This window comes from Barbus barbus (assembly GCF_936440315.1).
Source record: "Barbus barbus genome assembly, chromosome: 28".
Taxonomy (NCBI): domain Eukaryota; kingdom Metazoa; phylum Chordata; class Actinopteri; order Cypriniformes; family Cyprinidae; genus Barbus; species Barbus barbus.
The window spans coordinates 12,180,838-12,203,764 of NC_136756.1; the positions used below are offsets into that span (position 1 = coordinate 12,180,838).

The following is a 22,927-nucleotide window of genomic DNA, read 5'->3' on the forward strand; positions in this document are numbered from 1 at the left end:
ATCAATTATTATAAGTGCTAAATTATTAATGGTTCTTATTATTATGAATGCTGAAACATATTTAGAAACTATGATACTTTTTTATATATTTTTTCAAGACTGATCTTTGTACTTTTGAACTGAAAATTCAAAAGAACAACATTTATTTGAAATGTTTTCTAACATTATAAATGTCTTTACTGCCTTTACTTTGGTGTTTTAATCAATTTAATGAGTACTTGTTGAATGACTTTAATTTTTTTTTAATTATATATATATATAATATATATCACAATTTCCACAACAATATTAAGCAGAAAACTATTTTCAACAAAAAATAAACGAATGAATAACTTTTAAATTATATTAAAATAGCAGTTCTTTAAATATAATAATATATCACATCATTACTGTTTTTATGGTGTTCTCATTAAATAAATTCAGAAATCTTTCTAATATGCTGATCTGTCAACCCCAGTGTGTGTGTGTGTGTGTGTGTGTGTGTGTGTGTGTGTGTGTGTGTGTGTGTGTATATATATATATCACTGTTTCTTGAGATAAGGGACAAAAGTACTTTTGAAAAGTGACAAACAAAAAATCCATACTACATTAATTTGAATTGGATATCTTCATAAACACGGGTCTCATCTATCATACCATGAAAAGGAACAGGTTTTTTATTTAACCACTTTTTTAAAAAATGTACATTTACTCACTTAGTAACTTGACATTTGTCAACTCCGTCTGACTCACAAAAATGTTTTTTTTGTGTGTTTGATCAATTCAACAACACTGTAAAGTCTTTAAGTGTGTAGAAATGGTGTGCCTTAGCAAGGTTAAGTGATAAATTGCATTGTATACACTTTTAATATTATTTAATATTGTTTTGGAATTAGCCATTTTAAATTACCGTCATTTAGTTTACAATTTTTTTAATTTTTAATATATACAATCAATGGTTTTGTGCACACAAGACACTGATAAATGTAGATAAGTTGGTGTTTAAATGCATGAATACACTTAATTGAACAAATGAAACCTACATTTTTTTATAAAAATGAAAAACCTCCATCTTACGGTGTTGACGCATAACTAACGGTGTTGACACACAATTGACGGAGTTGACAAACTAATCGAGAATTAAACTGAATAAAGATATTTACCTAGTTTTAACATGGAAAAGGGAGAGAGTATCAAGGGAAAGGGTATCAAACTTCAAACAAAGAGTACATGGTGACAGGATCTTTAAGGCACACATGAAAATCACATCGGGCGGTCTATGTCCAGCATGGTAGTATTGGAACGTCATCTGTGGCTCACGCTGACAGAGATGGAGGCGGATAAGGTCCCCTTCCTCGATGCTCCAGTTTCAGCCAACAGCCTGTTTGGGCCGGATAGACTCGGTGCAGATGACAGCAACTGTCTCAGCGGAACGAGCCATGACTATTCAGCACCATGCGGTCTCCTTCAAGGAAGGGACCGTCCACTCGCTCAAGGCTTTCCAGAGAATGCTGGGCCTTATGGCAGCGGCTTCGCCAGTGCTTCGTTTGGGTCTGCTTCACATGCGTCCCATACAATTCTGGCTGAAGCAGAGGGTTCCATTTGCAGCTTGGCATCACGGTCACAATCGCATAACGGTGACTCGGGCCTGTGTATCAGCCCTGAGCTGTTGGAGGGACCCTTTCTGGCTGAAGCGAGGTGTGATCTTGGACACGGCGCACAGAAGGAAAGTTGTCACGACAGATGCTTCCAACAAGGGTTGGGGAGCGCTGTGCGAGGGCAAACCGGCCTTCGGTCTTTGGTCCGAGGAGGGTCTGCACATCAACTACCTAGAAATGCTAGCAGTGTGCCGTGCCTGTCAATTCTTCCTGCGGGACATAAGGGGACACCACGTCCTAGTACGATCAGTTATCTCTTTATGAGGAGCACGGATGCCCAGTCTTCCGCTCTACGCGTTCCCTCCAATCGCTCTGCTACCTCAGGTACTCAGACAAGTCAGGGAACAACGGCACAGGCTTCTCCTAATAGCCCCCTTCTGGAGGAACTAGCCGTGGGTGTCAGAACTTTTCCAGCTGCTGGAAGCAGCCCCGTGGCCCATTCCCTTGAGACGGGACCTCCTCTCTCAAGCGAACAGCACACTGTGGCATTCATGGCCCGAGTTATGGGCCCTGCATGTGTGGCCGCTCAACGGGAGCCTTTTGTCCTCCCAGAGCGTGTCTTAAGCACTATGGCAGAAGCTAGAGCCCCGTCTACTAGATGCCTCTATGCTCTGAAATGGTCTATTTTCTCGGCTTGGTGTCAAGACCGTGATTTGGATACGGTCACCTCTGAGGTTCCAGTGGTTCTCTCGTTTCTGCAGGGGCTGCTGGACAAACAGCGTTCCCCATCCACCGTCAAAGTTTACGCTTTTTTTACGCTTTTCATGCCCCTATTGCTGATTGAACCCTCCTCGCCCTTGTACAGTTCCACTTTGGGACTTACCAACCGTGCTGAGGGCCTTGAGAGGCCCCCCGTTTGAACCACTGCAATCTGCGAGCCTGAGATCGCTCTCGTTTAAAACCGCCCTGCTGTTGGCACTGGCATCGGTTAAGCGGGTAGGAGACTTACAGGCCCTTTCTGTCGACCCTGCTTGCCTGGAATTCGGGCCTAACGACTCCAAGGTCGTCCTGAAACCAAGGTTGGGTTATGTACCAAAGGTGCTCTCCACTCCGTTCAGAGCCCAGGTCATAGCGCTTTCCGCGCTTCCCCCCCTCGACGGACAACCAGGAATTGTTCCTGCTCTGCCCCGTCAGGGCCCTAAGGGTATACATTGAGCGTTCTGCCTCGTTCAGGAGATCAGAACAGCTTTTTGTCAGCTTCGGTAACCGCGCTAAAGGTCACCCTGTTACGAAGCAAAGTATCTCCAGATGGATAGTGGATGCTGTCACCCTAGCATACTCCTCCATGGGCTTGCAGTGCCCCATTGGAGTCAGAGCCCATTCCACCAGAGGCATCGCCTCTTTCTGGGCATGGTCCAGCGGGGTGTCCATTTCATAAATTTGTGAGGCAGCCGGCTGGTCCTCGCCGTCCATATTTATGAGGTTTTACAACCTGGACGTCCCCCGCCTTGCAGGCCAGGGTCCTTTCTGCTTAAAATTTGCCGTTCTGGCTAGATAAGCTATCTCTGGGATTCCTTGACCATTTCTGCTCAAGGCCCTCCTTCTCTTGGAAGGTCCATATTATGAGCACTAAGTGTCTACTTCGGGACGACACATAGGCCATGGTTGACCCGGTGGCTCAGCCTGTGCTTGGTGTAATTTTAACTCCCCTGGGCCCTCTTATGGGAGTCATGTTTGAGTCGTTCCCCATCATAGCATAGCGGGATTGTATTGGTTCCCATACAGCATCTTACGACGCAGTACGAGTGAAATATCGACAGGAAACGTACTCGTTTACTAATGTAACCTTGGTTCCTTGAGATATGGGAACGAGTACTGCGTTCCTGGCCGTGCTATGAGCTGCACGCCTCAGTCGCTTCTTTCGAAGAAATCTGAGTTGCGGCAGCGAAGCGGCCGCTAATATAGCCAGAAGCCCCCCCATTTTGGCGGGCTTTGGCGGGCTGCATAGCCATAGGCTTGCTCATCACCGCCACCGTACCACTGGTTCATTTTTTATCGCACTGCACGAACCAATGGACGTGTAGTTTCACTGCGTGATTGAAAAGGCTTCAGTGAAGAGGAAAAAAGGAGTTTTTCTGTGACTGGTCCAGAGGACTTTCTGGTGGGGTGTCTATTTAATTTAGCCGTCTATTCTGCATAGCTCTGGACCTTTTCTTTGCTTTCCTCCAGTACTTTCTGCGGTGCCTCTTTGCTCTTGGTCCTAATTCTCCAATTTGTTTTACTGTTTTGTTTTGGACCCTGTTTTCTGGGTCACTGTTAATTCTTTCTCTCATTTTTCTCTGGTACTCTCTGTTTCTTTTTCTTTGCTCCTCCACTGACAGTTTTGGTCTAGCCATGTCTGCCTATAGTACAGATAAAATATATTAAGATATTTTTAAATATCTTAATATATTTTAAATATATTAAGATATTTTAAGTCAATCAACATGTATACTTAGATCATATTATCATGCTATGTAGTTGTTATACATTACTTAATGAGTATTTTGGAGCACTTGTCCACTCCGTCAGCTTACATGTCAACACCGTCAGACAAAATATCTGACGGAGTTGACGTCTGACGGAGTTGACAAAACAACATGTTTTTTCAACTTAATCATGTCTAATAGATGGTAGCCATTTTGATTTTCCTCAGTTGCCAGCTGCCACTAAACTAAACCAAAATACCAACTTTTATTTCAAAATTCTTGATTAAAATCATCCCTACTTTGAAGACAGTGTTGACACATAAAAGCTGTGACCACAGGGATTTCAACTTGTTTGCTGAATATTTAAAAAAATTTAAAACATACGAGACCATGTGTTGGACTGCTGCATCCATCAACAGAAAGAAGTCAAAGGGGGTCCTCAGGGTTAAAGCTGACCAAAATATGCCTGATTTATTTCAAATTTGAAAAATATCTGACGGAGTTGACATGAATTGATGACAGATTTTGAAAGGCTGTTGTTAATGTATAAAATAATGCAATGTTCACTTTAAGTAATTTGTGATATTTTATTAAGCCATCCAATTAATCTCATATTCATATTTGTGCATTTTGGGCATTTTAAAACCCTTTTTTTTGCAGTTTGATACTGTGACCTCTACAGAGGACGAGTTCATTTGCATGGGCTTTCATAATACAGTGCCGGTATTTTATAAAATTACTATGAAATAATATAAATATATACAAAACTAAGGGTCTAAACATACACAAGTCTTTCATATCCAACTTTTAAAGCCTTTTTAAATGAAACAATTTATTGTTTTTTAAGGCAGATTGTAACATTTTGATGGGGGACATGTTTTGTCCCTTATTTCAAGAATCAGTGATATATATAATTAGCAAAATACATAATATTGCACTCAAAATCCCTCTGGCTCAAAAATGTGCAAATTCATCTTTGAGTTTCCATGGGCACAGCACTTTCACTGTGGATAATCCCATGTAATCCCGACCTTTCGCAGAACGAGGTCCTGACAAAAGAATGGCTATGAATCATTAGCTGTACCCTTGCTAAAACTGAAAGATGTTTAAATGTATAATCTAAAACTCTACCGAAACCTTAGCATTACTGATCCCTCAAGTGGTGTATATATACTGTAATAGTGTACAGTGCAAACGACTGATAAGTACATTCAAGATAAAGAAAAATTGGGAAATGGGAAACAAGGGCATGTATCCAGCTGCGCGACGTCTGTAAGTGTTGCGTTGCAGGCAGCTGAATGAAGCGTTCAGGGGATTGGGGAACTATCAGCTGGAGACAGTGGGGAAGTTCTGGACCTCTAAAAGTGTATGAAGGTCGGCATTGATATGTTGCCCTAATGGCGTCTCTAGCCTTGACGGCAGCTCTGATGATTGGAGAGAGAAAGGGAGCGAGAGAAACTAATAAAACCCAGTGGGTGTTGGTATAACTTTGAGAACAGATGGTTTATCAGACCCCTTGTGGAGACTAAAAGATGAATTTCATTCCGAACGGGTTTTTGTTACTTATGAATAAAGTGCTAATGATCTAAATGTCGAAACTGTTTACTCTAAATGAGTGGAAATATAATATTTATGTAAATAAAAATGGAGTAGGCATATAAATTACCTTGTGTTATGGCAGCTAAGGACTCAGAGAAACATTAGGGATTTTTATGAAGTCCTTTGAAGATATTTTGAGACTGATTGATATTAATAACTATCTTGATGTTTGTAGGGGTCATCTTGGTTTCAGAGAAGACATCATTGCTCAGAGGTTGTGTATTTACAAAGTAATGATTAATAACGCATGTTCAGATCCTTATCATTAATAAGACATGGAAATTTACATTTACATCAAACACATCCTTCCTCATCTGTGTTACAGATTTTTTATACTTTATGGAGATCTGGACTTCTGATTTCACCTTCAGCATCCCTGCTTGATGCAAATAAAAGGATCTGTCACATATTTTATCATGAAATAACACAGATTGCCTCCAAGCTCAAGTATCACTACAGTTAAATACAGGAGGGACTCCTCCAAGGAATCAATACAATTCAGAGCAAGTGAAGCCTCCCTTCCTGGTAACCTCACTCCCTGAGCTTTTTTTAGGCTTAAAAAGTTTCGCTCCCAGAGGACCAAAAACTACAGAATTACATTTACTTATTCTCTCTGAATTTGAAATATATTTGAAAATACAACTACCAGCAAATACCTCACGAGTAACAGCAATATATATACTTTTTTTAGATGTTTTTTTTAAAGGGCACCTATTATGCCCCTATTTACAAGATGTAATAAGTCTCAGGTGTCCCCAGAATGTGTCTGTGAAGTTTCAGCTCAAAATACACCAAATATCATATATTAGAATAATTTTGAAAATGCCTATTTTGAGTGGAAGCAGAAACATGCTGTTTTTGTGCATGTCTCTTTAAATGCAAATGAGCTGCTGATCCCCACTGCCTTTTCAGGATAGGGCTGTGCCTTTACAGCTTGTACCTCAGATACTCTGCTTCTTCTTAGTTTAGATTATCATGTCTATCTCACTGATATCATGTGTTTTAAAGCATATTAGTATAAACATCTGATATACAGTTTTCTGAGTGCACACATCCGAAGCATGTGCACACATAGTTCACACACAAGCATCTACCACATGATACATAAGTGCTAATCTATTTCATATGCACAATTTTATGTTAAAAACAAACATATGTTAGTGAATAATAAATGTATAATGCATAATACGGTAGTGTACATCAACAGTCATGTGCGGGGCTTGTAAAATGTGACGTCACATTTTACGGATTCTGTGATTGGCTTGCTCTAAGGCACTGCTTATGATTTATGGGGATTAAAAAAAAGGAGAGAGTGTATTTTTATCATTATAGGGTGGTTGTGTACACACACTGTCAACACACATTTATGTTCAAATGTAAAAGTGAATTTTGCATAATCTTTCAAATATTTTTTTTCCCAGAAAACAATACAATAAAAATATTAACTAAGAACATTATTTTGCAATGCAATCTGTGGCTATTTAGAGTGAGATGACATAATGTTGTAAAAGTATCCTGTAATTGGTGCAATATTGCATTTCCACAATAATAATAACCCTTTAAAAGTTATTTCTCTCAGTCGACAAAAGCCATTTGCAATGATCTGAATGCATGGCAAGCAAAGGTTACCCGGATCTAAAAATACTGTGTGGTTTTAGAGTGTTTCTAAATTTGATTTAGTAGTCCTCAAGCTCTCTTGTCCTGTGTGTGTGAGTCTGTGTGTGTGTTGTGAGAGAGCAATTTTAGATGTGTCTCACAGTGGAGGAAGAAGCCGTAAATGAGGTATGAAATTGGTTGGTGAGAATGTACATAAAAAAAACGTCCAGCGTCTGGAGGTCAGAGGATGCTGCAGCACAGACTGCGTTCTGCATGCACAAATATTTGCTTGGTTAAAGAACGGATAGGAACCAAACAGAAGCAAACAGGACAAAATACTGGGAGCTGTTCAGATATCCTGCAATTTTATAGACAGTGATTTCCAGTTGCCCAAAGTCCACAACAAAAGTGGTACAAGGACTATTTGGGTCACAAAACAGTCAGATAAACAAAAAGTGAAAGTGACAAAGGAATAAAAAGGATTTATAGTTTTTTCTTTCTTTTCTTCCTCTTAGCAAGAATTCTGGATGGGGGCATGGGGCACAGCCTGTAAAAACAATTGTGACCAATATACCCTGCTGGTAGCTCACAGTTCACAATTTCTGTCTGATGTAACCAGTACAATTTGATGAATTAGTGTGAGTTTAAAAGGCATATGGGTTTATTTAATGTGTTAAGCATATAGTATCTACTACACCGGTGTAGGATTTACTTTAAAACTATTTTTACTGAAAAACTGCTAGTAAATTAAACAAATAATTACAAACAAACGGCAAGTAACACGCAACTCCATTAATCTTTTAACTATTTTTTTAATCTTATCTTTTAATCTTTTAAATCTATAGTGTATCCTTTTCACTCACAGGCATATAATGTGTGAATAATATACTGTTTTGTGTAATGGACGGCTGAAGGGACAGCAGGTTCAGTCTGGGTTATTCACAGCTCTTGGCACTGCCTGTGTTGATTGCAATTAGGAGAAGTGCCACAGTTTAGATGCAATCTCCTCTGAGGTGCGTGAGCTCGTTAGAAAGTCTTTAGCTTCTACTGTTGCTGCGAGGAGAATGGGAAGCCTTTCTTTACTTCTCATTACTCATTATCTCCTTCTATTATAATACTTATTGGGAGAGAGAGGAAGAGAGAGAAGAAGTGATAGAAAGAGAGATCCAAACTTTTTCAGTCTGCTGTACAGAATGAGTCCCTGAGCTTCACTTATAATAGTAGTAAAACAATTTTGCAACAAAGACCCCATAATATGCTTTTATGACCATAATTGACCATCTATTTGACCTGAGGAATTTAATAGATTTTATCTTTTTTTTTTTTTTTTTTAATACAATTTTGAAAAATGCATGAGTACCACTTTATAATAAGGTCCAATTAGTTATCATTAGTCAATACATTAAGGGAACAGTTCACCCAAAAATTGAACTTTTAGGCCAGATTTGAAGAAATAATACATAATACATAATGCACGTAATACATTTTAGCATAATATCTTGATATTCTTAATGGGCTCTAATCGGTGCCGCCAGAATAAGAGTTCAAACTGCTGATAAAAACATCACAATAATCCACATGCAATGTAAATAACCCACAAGTTGTGTGTTTGTTATAAACAAATCTGCCATTAAGATGTTTTCAGCTTCAAATATTTGCTTCAGGCTAAATATGAGTTCACTGCAGAGGATCAATTGGTGAGCAAGTGATGACATGCTAAAATTCTCCAAATTTGTTCAGATGAAGAAATAAACTCATCAACATCTTGGATGGCCTAAGAGTGAGAAAAATCAAACCTTCATTTTAAAGTGAACTATTCCTTTAACTAATCCATTACTTTGCTACAGTATTTATTAATATTTTTTAATGATAGTTAATAAAAATATAACTCTTCAATGTTCATGTTAGGTTAGATACATTAAATATTAACAAATAAAACTTTTGATTAAAGTATTACTGTCAGTATTGTAAGTTAGATAAATAAATGCTTTAAATATTTTTTTTCTTGTTAACTAATAATGATAACAAACAGAACATTATTGTAAAGTGTTACCAATACGTATATGTCAATATGTGCTACACTAACATGTTTATTCTGTTTATTAATTGTATTGCTGCCATGCCGTGAAAACAACTGTATAAATGTTTTCTTTTTATGTGAAATTAAATTACTTATTTCCAAACTCTAGGTCCCTCAATAACAGTCTCTGTGCTAATTCTCAAAATCAAATACTCAGACGCAGAGCACAAATTGTGAACAGGAACCTTGCTAAAAAATAAAATTTCAGTCAGTCATACCTGGTAAAAGGATACTGGGATCCTACTGAAGAATCTGCAGAGCTGTAGGTGCTACACAGCGTCAAGAACAATAATAGCATCTATCCTACTTCCTCTATATTACCTCACACTGACGATACAGGCTGAGTTTCCCAAAAGAATAGCTATTGTTGAGATAAAAAAGGTAGGTGTTTGTGTGTTCAAATGGATTCATCTGTTGCAGAAGTACAGAATGAGTTGTTTTTGCTGTGAATTTCAGTAAACTGTCTTGTCTTTTTTTTTTATTGGGGATGAGGTTTTGACTCCTGGAAGTTAATGATCTCTTTATCCCAAAACATCTAGGACAATTTTATTTCTCATTATGTGACTCATCTGATTCTGCATGGACACTTCTGAAGTCTAAAACCTGTTTACTTTCAAACTTTAGCCATCAGCATGGACCGCAAAGCCGCCGTCTTGTTGTTGGTTTAATAATCAGCGGCTATGACCCAGGCTTGTTTCTATAACACCGACCATATCTCATTCCCTACTGACAGGGATGCCACATGGTAAACAAAGTCTCATTACATTTCTCCCTTGAAGGGGCACAAAGGCAACAGTGAAGTATGAATTTCAAATGTGTTTTTACAGTTAATATAGCCAGCAGTAAAGGGAAAGAAACAATATATGCGTAAGGTAATAGGAAGAAGAGAGAAGATAACAATGTCTTGAACTAAGGTTGCATTGGGTGTGTTTAACAGCGTTTTCCTTTGAAGGGAATGAAGCGGGGCGAGAAAGAGGGAATTGGTCTCAGTGGCTGAAGGTTACGTTGTACACTCTAACTTATAAAAATCTGTACAGTTTTGCACAAGTTTGTCAGAACACTTCTGCTCTCATAAAACGTAATGTTCTGTAGCAATATATGCATGCTGCAAGATGGAAAATGAGAAGTGTAATACACATTTCTTAAGTTTTTGAGGAGGTCATCAAAATATTGACTTTTCGGTCATATTAATTATTTAAATATGGTAGTCAATAGCTCCATGTAAAAGACATAATTTTGTAACAGTAGAACCCCCTTATATATATATATATATATATATATATATATATATATATATATATATATATATATATATATATATGAAGAGTTAATTTGCAAAAACCGATAACTTTCCAGAAAACACATTTTTTTGATTGCACATTCTAAGTAATATCAATCAAACTACAGTTGGGTTGTTTTGGTTAAGTCATAACAACTAAACAGGCAATTTACCAAATTAAAGTTCATTGAAAGTATTAATTTTTTTTTTTTAACATATTAAGAGTTTGTTTTATAGCAAAAACAGATAACTCCAACAGTCGTTTTTTGACAAAAGCAGATAACTCCACATTTCATGTTTAAAACAAAAACACTTGTTTAATCTTTGTAATCTCCTCAGATGACATTGTAGATGCCTGACAAACATTGTTGTTGTTGTGATCAAAGACTGTGGATGTGATTACACGCAATACATGGAGCTTTTCGCTCACCATTGTAACGCGCTGCTTTTTCAAGGTTCCATGAAAACATTTCAGATTTTATTTTCCTTTTACGCCCTGAAGAAGATATCACAGGTTCATCAAGTTCGTCGAAATTATCCATCCTCGATCACTCGATCCGCTTTGACGAAACTTCTCTCAGCTAGCATGTCTTTTCAAAGTGAAAGTAGCCTTGTCACCTGACCTGAATAGAGCACGCTGATTCGCTAAAATGGACTTATCGGTTTCTGTTCAAAAACAACAAGGGCGCTTGTCGGCTTCTGCAGTAAAACGTGAGCTCGCGATGCCTTGAAAGTGGACAGTACAGGCTTTTTTGACAAATGTGTTTAGGGTTCATATTGTGCTATATTTGGAGAATAATGCACGGCAATCAGCTCTTTTTTTTTTTAAAGTGGCGCTTATCGGTTTTTGCAAATTAACTCTTTGCATATGTGTGATAAGTGTCCAACATTGTGATTTTGGTTACACTTTACTTGAAGGGGTGTGCATAAAATGGACATGACACCTTCATAATCATGACATGACAGATGTCATGAATATGAAGGTTTTTTATGCATGTTTATGACAACTGTCATTAAGTGTAATTCGCTCAGTTATGCCATTTTTAATGCAAAGATGACATTGTTTGAGATGTCTTTGTTATGGGCTAGAGTTAGGGGTAAGGGTAAGGGTAGGGTTAGATTAGGGTTAGGTCAAATAATGTAATCTTTGCATTAAAAATGACATAACTGAGCGAATGACACTTAATGACAGTTGTTATAAACATGCATAAAACCTCCTTCATATTCATGACGTGTCATGTCATGATTATGAAGGTGTCATGTCAGTTTTATGCACACCCCTTCAAGTGAAGTGTTACCGTGATTTTTTAAAAGAAAAAAAAAATGGTGATTATAATTTGATTACAGTCTGATCAGATGTAAGTATTTTGAGGTGATTTTAAATTTTGATTTATCTGATTTTATTTATTAAATTTTCTTTAAATTTTTTTAATCTTCACTGGTGATATTGTCACTGATATTACAGATGTTCTTTACGGTTTCTTAATTATAAATAAATAAATGAATAAATGAACAAATACATACATATATACATACACATACGTGCATATGTCCCACTACTAAAAATGTAAAATGACAAAATAAATAAATAAATAAACTGAATTTAAAATCAACATTTTGTAAGCTGGATAGTGGAAACATTTTTATGTTTGATCTACAGGAACTGAACATATAGTCTTTGCTAATTTCAGCCAGAAATTTCTAGAAAGCTTTCACTGCCAGGTGTGAGGAACGCAGTGCTATCATTGGCTCTGCATGCTGTCTCAGAGCATCGCTGCATGTAGCTATTGCTTTATCTCCCCTAAGGACTTAGCCTGGCAAATTCACCCAATCATTTCCATTGCTGAACTCAGAATAGAAAAATGCTTGGGGCGAAATGGACAAAGTGAATCCCAAATATTGTAAGGTGTATTTAACATGTAAATTGCATAAAAACTCCAATAGCAACACAAACTTATAACAAACAAACAAATAACAATATTTATTTCATTTTTTCAGTTTCCATTTTCCATTATGCATAAAGTTTATTATTATAAAATCATCAATCTCACTCATGCATCGCCCCAGTTCCATTTACACAAACATATGGGTGTGTATTTGTGTGCACGTGTGCACTTAGGCACCGCATGTTCTGAATATGAGCAGAAAGCTCATAAAGTCTCGCTTTTATTACTCACACTATTATTACCTTCTTCTTCGGCCTGTTGTGACAGTAATGGTTGTCAGTGAAAATAAGAGTGGACCTCCATTATAACACAGAGCAGCGAATATGCACTACACGGAGACAATAAATGCAAGGAATGGTTATGAAAGAGACCGCCATCGTTCAGCCTGTCAGTCCGAACGCTGTTTTATTGGCACAGACGATTTGATCAGGAGCTAGTGTAAATCTAGAAGACACTATCAGTATAATAAAACTACATGACTGTGTTATTCTGAACCTGCAGAGATTATGGTCTCATGCCACCATAATCTCTTTTCTGCTATTTTGCAACAACCCTTTCAGACACAGTCACTGAATGTATTTAAATTTTATGGGGTTGAATGGGTAGCAAACCGTCAAACTAAAATCCATGATGTTGGATTTGATTATGCAGGCATTTTTGAAGTGGTTTCTTAGTCTAAAACACTACATTTGCTATATTTTGTGCACTGACTGAAATATCTTTCAAATGTGTGTGGCATACAAATCAGAACTGTTTGACTATGCTCATTTTGATCAAACACAGAATGCATACCACCATTTTGTCATATGATTTAGGAATTTCTTGTATATCCACAGTGGTTGTTCTGCAAAATCACCTTATTTCTCTTATAAAAAATCCAACAGTTTATCATTGTCTTTATCAATTCTGATTGTTCAACAAGTTTTCTTAAATAACACATACAGAAATAGTTTAACTATTATATTTTATTTTTATATTAGACTTTGTGCACCCAACTTTAGAGAAACAAATTTTCACAAACTGGAAAGATTCCTGCTTTAAACATTGAAGCATAGTGAAAGCAGTGGCGCCTCCAAGGGGGGACCACGGCCACCCCTAAAATGACACTGGCCACCCCATTGGCCACCTCAAACAGAAAGTACAGTTTTTTAAGAATAATATATTTTTTAATATAAATTAACTAATTGATGAAACACTATATTAAAACTAAATATAATAAACCTGTATTATGTGTACCGTAGAATTCGCTCTCAACCCCTCCTCCTCTTTACCTGGGTTGCGGCAAGAGACTTTGCGCACACACAGATGCACTGTCGAAGCATACTGCAGCACATGGTCTGTTCAACTTTGAGAGGAGCAATCAACGCGGGAGAGGAAACTTACAATCAACGCGGGAGAGGAAACTTACAAGTAAAACTTAGTTTTCGTATCTTATATAAAACTTATTCTGTCAAACTCACATAATAGAATACTGTTTGGCTATAGATTAAGTGTCACTAAGGCATTAATTAGGAATTGATTGAATTTAATCTATTTCTGTTGCTCACATGTGGATCGAACACAAAGTTTTTATTAGATCAATATTACTCAGGGCTCTACAGTGCGACCATTTCAGTAGCATTTGAGACTGAAAACTAGGCTACTGCGTGCGACTATGAAAAAATATTTAGGAGAAACACGCAACTGACCCGATCAGCATATTTGAGTTTGCGCTGAAGGAGCTTCAAAGGTGGCTACGTTGAGTAAACAGATGTAGGCCTATCCACTCATTATAACAAACAAAGTGTAGACAGACTGTAAATTAGAGATTCACTGTGCAGTGTCAGGAGCTGATTATAATAGAGTTTTGTGAGATTGCAAACTAAGATGAGTGACAGCTTTTAATGATTATTAAGGGAGTTTGCAAATATGATTGATTTAATACAACAGTTCATTAAACAAGAAGTTAATATTAATTTAAGTTACATATTGTCTGACTAAAACAATATTGCCTTATTTTGCTCTATTTCGTCAACGAAAATAGTTTCCAACAAAGTAATAGCTGAACCGCTGCGCATCTCCATTCAAACACAGCGGTGTTTCGTTTATGAATGAGCTCCAGTGTCCATGATTCATAAAGACAGTCACGTACTTTGTTCCTGAATGAATAAGCCGTTCAAACAAATCAAATAAATGAATGTTTCAGTGATAAAATCAGTGACTTGCCGCCACCTACTGGCAGTTTTAGTTTAACTTTTAAAGTATATTTCCTCATTTAAATCATTTAATATTTATATATTCAAAATTTTTTATTTAAAACATTAACCTCAATATGAATTTATGAATTTAATTGCACTCTAAACGTCTGAAAATACACCTACAAGGCCACTTGTGTGTTGTGCGCCACCTCTGTAGTACAAATGTATTCCTTAAATACGGATTTGATTTGATTGATAACTTATTCTTATTCTACGTTTTATTATGTTGTTTTAATTGGAAATGTTTAAAAGCTTATACATTTTTGAATTGATAATTAAAAGATGATATACTTTTAATAAAGTTAGAAAAATGCCATTACAAAGGTAAAAACAAAAGGTTCATTTTTTATCCAAATTTTTAATTATTGATTAGAAGGTGCTCCTAAATTTTTGACCGGGCTCCTAAAAAGAAAAGTAAGCGTAGAACCCTGTTACTCCATCAGTTGATCTGTAAATTATTGCAGATTTGGGCAACATTTAAACATTTAATCTTTGGCTCTTAAAGTCACATATGTAGAACAGTTTTTGTTACCCAGACAGACAAGTAGTATTTTATTAATTTATGTCTGACAACTGAAACAGAAAATATGTAAATTAAGCACTGCAGCATATTTCCATATGTGTACAAATGTAGGGTTTATGATAAATAATCGAAATGAAGAGGAAGGCAGTCAACATATCCACCTTCTTCAGCAAAAGGCCTGTAAATTCTGAGCGATGGGTTAAACATCTATGCTTCTTGTTTACTTTTAATCTCATTTGAAATGAATTTGCACTTCAAATAAACATGAGGTTACTTGCAGTTGAATTGCAGAGCGACTTTTTTTCTATTTTTGCTTTATACAGAAAATAGTAATAGCCTACTTAAGTTTTGAAGCCTATAACTTTATATGCTCCCAGAATGAATGGTAACACCAAAAAGTATTGCCTGCCATTAGATTTAGGCATGCAACACTTTTTTTGTATTGTGCCACCCTGACATTTTATACTGGCCCCTTCCGGCTACCCTATAAAAAAAAACTTGGAGGCGCCACTGACTAAAGATGAAAAAAATAATAATTCTCACAGACCACTGTGCCTGAAAGGGTTAATTTAACTTATATTCTACTTTTTTTCTATTCTTCTATTTATCTGCTTTTCTTTTTCTAGTGGTTGATTCTGTTTGAAAGTGTTTCTGCTTGCCAGGCTTGAGGGATTTGTCAAAAGAAATGAAAAAGAAAGTGAACAAGCTGGAGAGAAGATTCTTCTGTTAATAGAGTCTTCACCGCCACCTGAAATGACCCATGAAGAGAGTCTTATGTCATGTCATAAAAAGCTGTGTCATATTTCAGGCAGACAAATATTTTTCACCCTGGCCAGATATCTATCAAATTGAACACGGAGTGTGAACCACAACGTGAAGAGGCGCACTGAGATCCTGAACTTTTGGCCTTTGCGAAGGGAATGTTTACAGGTGTATTCAACACAACAAATATAATTCAAAGAATATGTGGGAAAATGTTACAACTGAAAATGAGTCTCTTGATCTGATTTGTTTAGTAGTAATTCATTATACAGAAGCCTGTTTCTGCTAGCTGCTATATAAATAAATACATAATAAATAATTGCAATATTAGTGCTACTAATTGATACTTTATATCTCAATGTGCCGTCACAAAATTCACAATTATTAAATTCACAATTGTGAACTTATTTTTTTTTACTTGTAACTTTTTAAATCAAATAGAATTTTATATCTTGCAGCTTTGTTTGCATATTTTGACCTTATAACTCAGAATGTGATTTTTAACAAGCTAATGTGTAAAATCTCCATGTGACTTTATATTTAACAATTTTGAATTGTATTCTTTTAATTTGATTTAACATCTTAAAATGTGATTAACAAACCAGTGTAAAAACGCAATGTGTCTTTTTAATCTCACAATAGTGATTTTTTTCATGTGCTTGAGACTATAAATCACAATGTAACTTTATTGGCCCTATCAGTGTTTTTTGCTAGTTTCAGCCCGATGCAGTTAACATTTTCATATCCAGCACCACATTGTTTAAATAGCAAATTCACTTGTTCATCTGTTCGCCCATGGGTGTGCTGGTCTGAAAACAAGGTGTGTTCAGGCGCATTGTTGGCGAGTTGCTATTTTGAAGCAACTGAAAACGTTTGCACCATTCACCAACTAAAACCTGGTCTAAAGTCAAAGGTGCAGTATTTTTTATTAGTTTAAAGGGCACATTAGTAATATGCGATTATAGGCGGGTGCACAACGTGCATACACTCTGCTTATTACACACACTGGGACGGGCAGCAGCACTCAAACATGCCAATTATTAAAAATGAAAGGAAACAATGTAAAAAATTATTAACCTTGCGCACGAGCAGATCCGTTTCCTCTCATGGTCTTCAATCAAATTCTGCCATGCAAATAGTAAATCTGTCATGGCATGGGCGCAACTGGCTTTTAAAGGGAATTGGAGATGAGACTCTGATTGGTTTATTGCACGTTACGCCCAAAGCACATTCATTCAGAGAATAGATGCAACCCTTTTGGACCATGCGCCTGGCGTGCCGACCGTTTTTTCCTTTGTTAAACTAGCAAAAGTGGATTAGGACATGCCCTAAATGCAACTGTACCATCCGCTTCAGACAATGGTCTTGGATCATTAAAATAGGGCCCAATTGTGACTTTGTTTCTTTGACTTCATATCTTAGAATGTGTTTTTATAACAAACCAATGTGTACAATCTCAACATGACTTTATATCTTACCATTTAAATAAATCATAATGTATCTTTTTTTATTTTACAACTGTGACTCTGTTTCTTCTCAATATGATTTTGCATATCAGAAATTGAATTGGTTTCTCCTTATTGTGAATCACAGTGTAAATACATCTTGTAATTTGAATTCATATCTCATAATATTAATTTAAAAAAATAATACCGCACATTTAATTCTTTTTGAATTCCCCCATGTGTGTTTAAGGTTTTTTCTTTGCCAATACTATCAACTTTCTAACTATAGAGAAACATCAGTAGCACTCCCAGTGTTATATGAATCCAAGGCTTTGTATCGCAGCAGCCGGACCACAAAGGGATGACAATTAATGTTGCCTGATCCTAAATATGGCACACAGGGCTGTTCCACTTCCAGATTGGGAAAGATTCCCGCCAGGGAGCGGATACAGGCTGAGTGGGTCCGCCAGCTTTACCCTCAATATGTCAGGGTTAGTGCTGCGGTCCACTTGTTCCTCTCACCCTCTGTAGTAAATGAACAGACACAGCCGGTCTGGAATAATGACTTGGGCTGTCACATCCAATCAAAAAGTGCCATCTCAATCTGTGAGGGCTGTGAGCAAAACACAATGAGACGTATCTTAGGTCTCCTTTTTTTCCGAAAGAATTTTAAAGGTTTCACTACAGAGAAACCACAGCCTTTGGATCACTGTCTTGATTTGATATGAAGAAATAGTTAATCCAAAAATGGTTTAGAAAAGCGTGACGGTGAGTAAATGATAATAGAATGTTCACTTTTAGGTGAACTATCCCATTAAATCGGTCTTTAATTTATCCAAAACTTTTATGTTGTCATATTTAATCAACTGAAGATGCGATAACCATAACAATACATACAAGTATGCAACAAAGACAATGCTACTTAACTCACCTCTTAGTGGAATTACACGATCACCTAATGTTTACACCAGCAGCTAATGGAGGCTGTTTGTGTGTCCACATTTCCCAGCTGCAATGTTTTTATGTTGCATAAAGAAAGAAGGAAAATATGCAAACTCTAAACCTCAGCTGCTACTCACAGCAGGCCTTTCAAGACACAAACATGGTATTATGCAACAAATTGGCAAGAAGATTGATCTGACAACCCTATTGAATCCACTATTTTCTGTAGTGCACTGAGATTTGTCATTCACTGGCTATTTGTTTTTTTTTCCAAATCTGAATAAAAATGATTTATTCTGGTTGTTCCTGGCTCTGTGAGGCTTTGATAATGGATTTGAGGATCTGTCCTCTACTGTCTGTAATGAGTGCTGTCAGTGAATTAAACATTAAACTTAACTCATGCCAAGGTGACAAATGCCGAGAGTAGTTTTTATTTTACTGGAATAATCACTTGCTCCTGTTTCTTTTTCCTAGAAAGGAAAAAGACTAATTTATTTTCATTTCACCCTGTACATAGATTGGAAAGAGCTAAAAGCAAAAATTAGAGAAAATAAACTTATTTTACTGGTCTTGGAACATACCAATAATTCACTGAGTGCTGGATTTACTGAGTTTCATACAAGAGAGAGCAATGAAACAAACAGTGCAGTGCATTGCAAAAACAAATGTATACATAATACACAAATAGATCGTAATTAAAATGTTGATGTTTACCTGAGATGATCGACGCCAGGCGAAATGCATCTGAATATCGGTGAGGCATCATGGGTTCGTAAGGGGATGGCTCATAAAAGTCCTCACCTAAATAAACAACAACAAACAAAATAAGGAACATAAATCATGTTTATAATTGTCAATACTCACTGTATGACCTCTGACCTTTAACTGCTTTCTGAAAAATAGTGTGTAAAACTACATATTATACAATGAAAATAAATGCTACATGGTATTGTATGCTACATTGTTGTCATATGACCTCATTATACTGTATGTGCAGTGATTGACATCCAATTATCAACGGAATTTGAATCCAATTTAAAAATGCTGTCCGATAAAATAATGAGCCAAAAACAATAATCTCAGCTAGTATTGCTTACAGTTCACTCATCACATTGAAAACGGAAGGTCAAGTAGAGTGCATTGTATTGTGGGTTACATACTATGTAGTTAGAGTTTATAAATTTTAGAGGAGAGTGTCATACCAAATGGAGAACTTATTTTTTTACTACACAAAAGCAGTTGCCTTTTTCTATCTAGAGATGTTTCAAATGTTTTGCTGGTAGATTTAGCATGTTTAGTTACACCACCTATTGTATTCCATGCAGAAAATAGGCATACTGTGCACAATACATTCTGCAAACTGTACACAAAAATGCCGGGTTAAATACAACCCAGTGCTGGCTAAATACTGGACAGAACACATGCTGGGTTGTTTTCAACCAACAATTGGGTTAAATGTTTAACCCAACCGCTGGGTAAAAACAACCCAATCGCTGGGTTCATCCATATTTTACCCAGCGCTGGGTTGTATTTAATCCAGCATTTTTTAGAGTGTAGCAATAATACATGTAGTGTCGTTATATGCTGTTTTAAAAAGTCATAAAACATCTCTTGTGAAAAAGAAGTACATTTTATACTTAAAAAGGAGTACTTTAAATATATTTTAAAAGAATATACTTGAGCGTGAAACAGAGCTAATGTTTTCAGATACTTAATTGTTAAATGTTACTTACATGCTAATTACATTTAAATAAAAAGATTGTAGTTTAAATGTATTCAATTTAATTAATTTAACTTTTTTGACCCACTTAAGACTTATGCAATTTCATAATGACTTCTATAGTCTTTTAAATTTGTGTACTGCTAAATGTGCTGACTAAAATATACTTCAATTTAGTTTTTATTCAAACTTATGTCAATAATGCAGTCATTCGATTAAAAAAAAAAAATATTTAATCACACATTTTTCTGTAATTAATTGCAATTAATTGTATATTTATATGATGCATTTATATTGTCATAATTTCATATTGAATCTCCAAATTAATGTAGAAACAACATTTTAAAAACAATGTTTAATGCCTTGTTTTTACTAAGTAGCCAATATTGCTACTGATGTCTTTATTAAATGCATTTTCCCCTCAATTTTAGAATATTGATAAATTTTTATTCAAGCTACAAAATTTATCAGCAAAGAGCAGTGAGTAATTTCTCTTTTTCTTTTGTTCGTTGATTTACATCAATGACACAGTATGCAGCAGGTTTCACTTTAAAAGCAGTGCTGTCTCTTTAAAACCTAATGCACATTAGAGCCCTGAACGGGCCTCAAATTTAGGCCCTAGCCCGGCCCTGGCCCGAGACGCTCAGGCCCAGCCCGGCCCACATCCGACAGCTTATCAGAATTAGCGGTATTTTTTTCCCCTTTCTCCTAAAACAGTTTATACTTCTGTTTCGGCTATTAAAATAGTTCAGATTTGTGTGTAATGGAAAAATTATTATATTTTGTTTGGTTTTTTTATTAAGTTAATTTAGAAGTTTTTGTTTTTTTAAAGTAACGACCAAGCGACCAGCTGCATGAGCTGATCCTAGCTTATGTTTGATCAATTTAGCCTTCTCATATCATCACGACTTGCCTAAAATAAAATCTATAGATATACTAAAACAATTCAAGTATATAACAATGTTTAAACGTTAAACCTGCGCTATAATAATGATGTGCACTAGCCTATATCTCAGTTTGTGCGGAGAGTGGAAGCTAAAGCGTGCTCTGCAGGACATGGAGGCACCAGAACAAACACTTGGATTTTTCTTTCAGTGGAAACAAATTAAAATAGCCTACGCCGTCATTTTCTTTCTTTTTTTTTTTTTTTTTTTGATAAAGGTAAGAATAATACATCATTCGGACCTATAAAGGGTCTACTTGTATTTGTGTGCACTCACAATACCAACAAAAGGTAGTTCTTTTATAAAACACAGAAAACAAACATGATGCACTTTCTGCCGTCTTGAACAGGAGCGCTTCACAAAAATGAACCGAAGCTGAGCGAATACATGCCTCACAGACATGATAAATATATCTATAGAAAGCTTTAAATGATCACTTAACGAAATAATCGTAATCAATAAAGATGCATTTCTCTCTAAAGGCGCGTCTAATGAGGAGACGGCGAGTCAGGATCAGCAACTTCATCCTTGCAACATGGACTCAGAAAACATTAGTTTATTAGTAAATAATTACAATATCTCCTTACTATTTCCCGCAGACACATTCATGGTTATGTTTGCTGGGGTTTTGCAGCAAGCTTTAGCCTATTGCGTGCATTTTAACGCAGAACTCTTCATCTGCGCTGAAGTCACTTGCGCACGTTGCTGCTGCGGGACACTAAACACCATCGAGCTGCTCTCAGTCGCAGCACGGTCTCGTGTTATTTCCACCAGCGCGGCAATTTTTTTCATTACTAATCAATGGATGTCTACAATATAAAAATAAGGAGAAACCCAAAACAGGCCCGAGGCCCGGCCCGCGTCTGAACTATGACATGGAAATTGGCCCCAAGCCCGGCCCTAAAGGCGTAAAAAAGTCGGGGCCCGTCGGGCCCAGGCCGAAATGCAGGGCTCTAATGCACATGACAAGGATCTGACACATCTGTTTTTCTCCCAACTCTTCACGGTCATTTAGGAATTTTTCACTGATGTTTATTCACTGATGTTTATTATGCTTGATAGTGTGTTCATTTAGTCTACTGTAACGCTAGACAAAGGGATGCCAGGGGGGGATAAAGATTTGAGGTACTGTACACTAAAAGTGCACATGCAGTACAATTAAATACACTTTTTTCAGAAGGTTGACTATAGCATATATCTGGTGAGGTAATTATGTAAAAACTGTAAAAACTTTATCTCAAAAACTGTGAAAATGCATAGTCAACTGAACCCAATGCAGTCGAACTTTTCTGTGAATACTAGTTGTCAAAGCAAACTTTGTGACCCTTGAACTGAGTTGAGACAGAGAAAACCCTCAGCTATGAGTGTGTGAAGCTTGTGCTTGTGAAAATTAAAAATTAGCCAGCCTCTGCCTGTGGTTCTCCCTTCTGACTTTCTCTCTCGGGAGCTTTAATCCAGAATTTAAAATTCACAATCATTCCATGTGATTCACACACCTGCAGAGTGGGGGGCACCTGGGTCACCTTTTCTGTTTGGGAATGTGGATCATTGGAGTATTTAAGCCGTGTCAGTCTCATTTTATCATACTGTGAGCTCCACTGTCACACAGTGATTTCTGAGGCGGATGGGCTATGTGTGGACGTGTGCACATGTAGAGATGTGATGCAAGATGGCATATGTCTTCAGACAGTCCCTAACTCACATTAGATCACTAACATGGAACAGTGCATATTAAAAATCACTCCACCTGCTGACCGAGTGTCAAGGACTCTCTCTGCAGTTAGACAGATAGACAGCACGGCGTGAATT

At 36.7% G+C, this 22,927-nt stretch overlaps 1 protein-coding gene across 1 annotated transcript in view; it reads right to left on the reverse strand.

Annotated features, from left to right (window-relative positions):
- LOC306848789 (GDNF family receptor alpha-2-like) overlaps positions 1 to 22,927 on the reverse strand; it is a gene marked incomplete at both ends in the record, with an annotated part of 92,052 nt that overhangs the window by 40,132 nt on the left and 28,993 nt on the right. Inside the window, one exon of the mRNA XM_079383557.1 lies at positions 19,169 to 19,255. Within this exon, the coding sequence (XP_079239683.1) occupies positions 19,169 to 19,255 (87 nt within the window). The remainder of the gene's footprint in view (positions 1 to 19,168; positions 19,256 to 22,927) is intronic.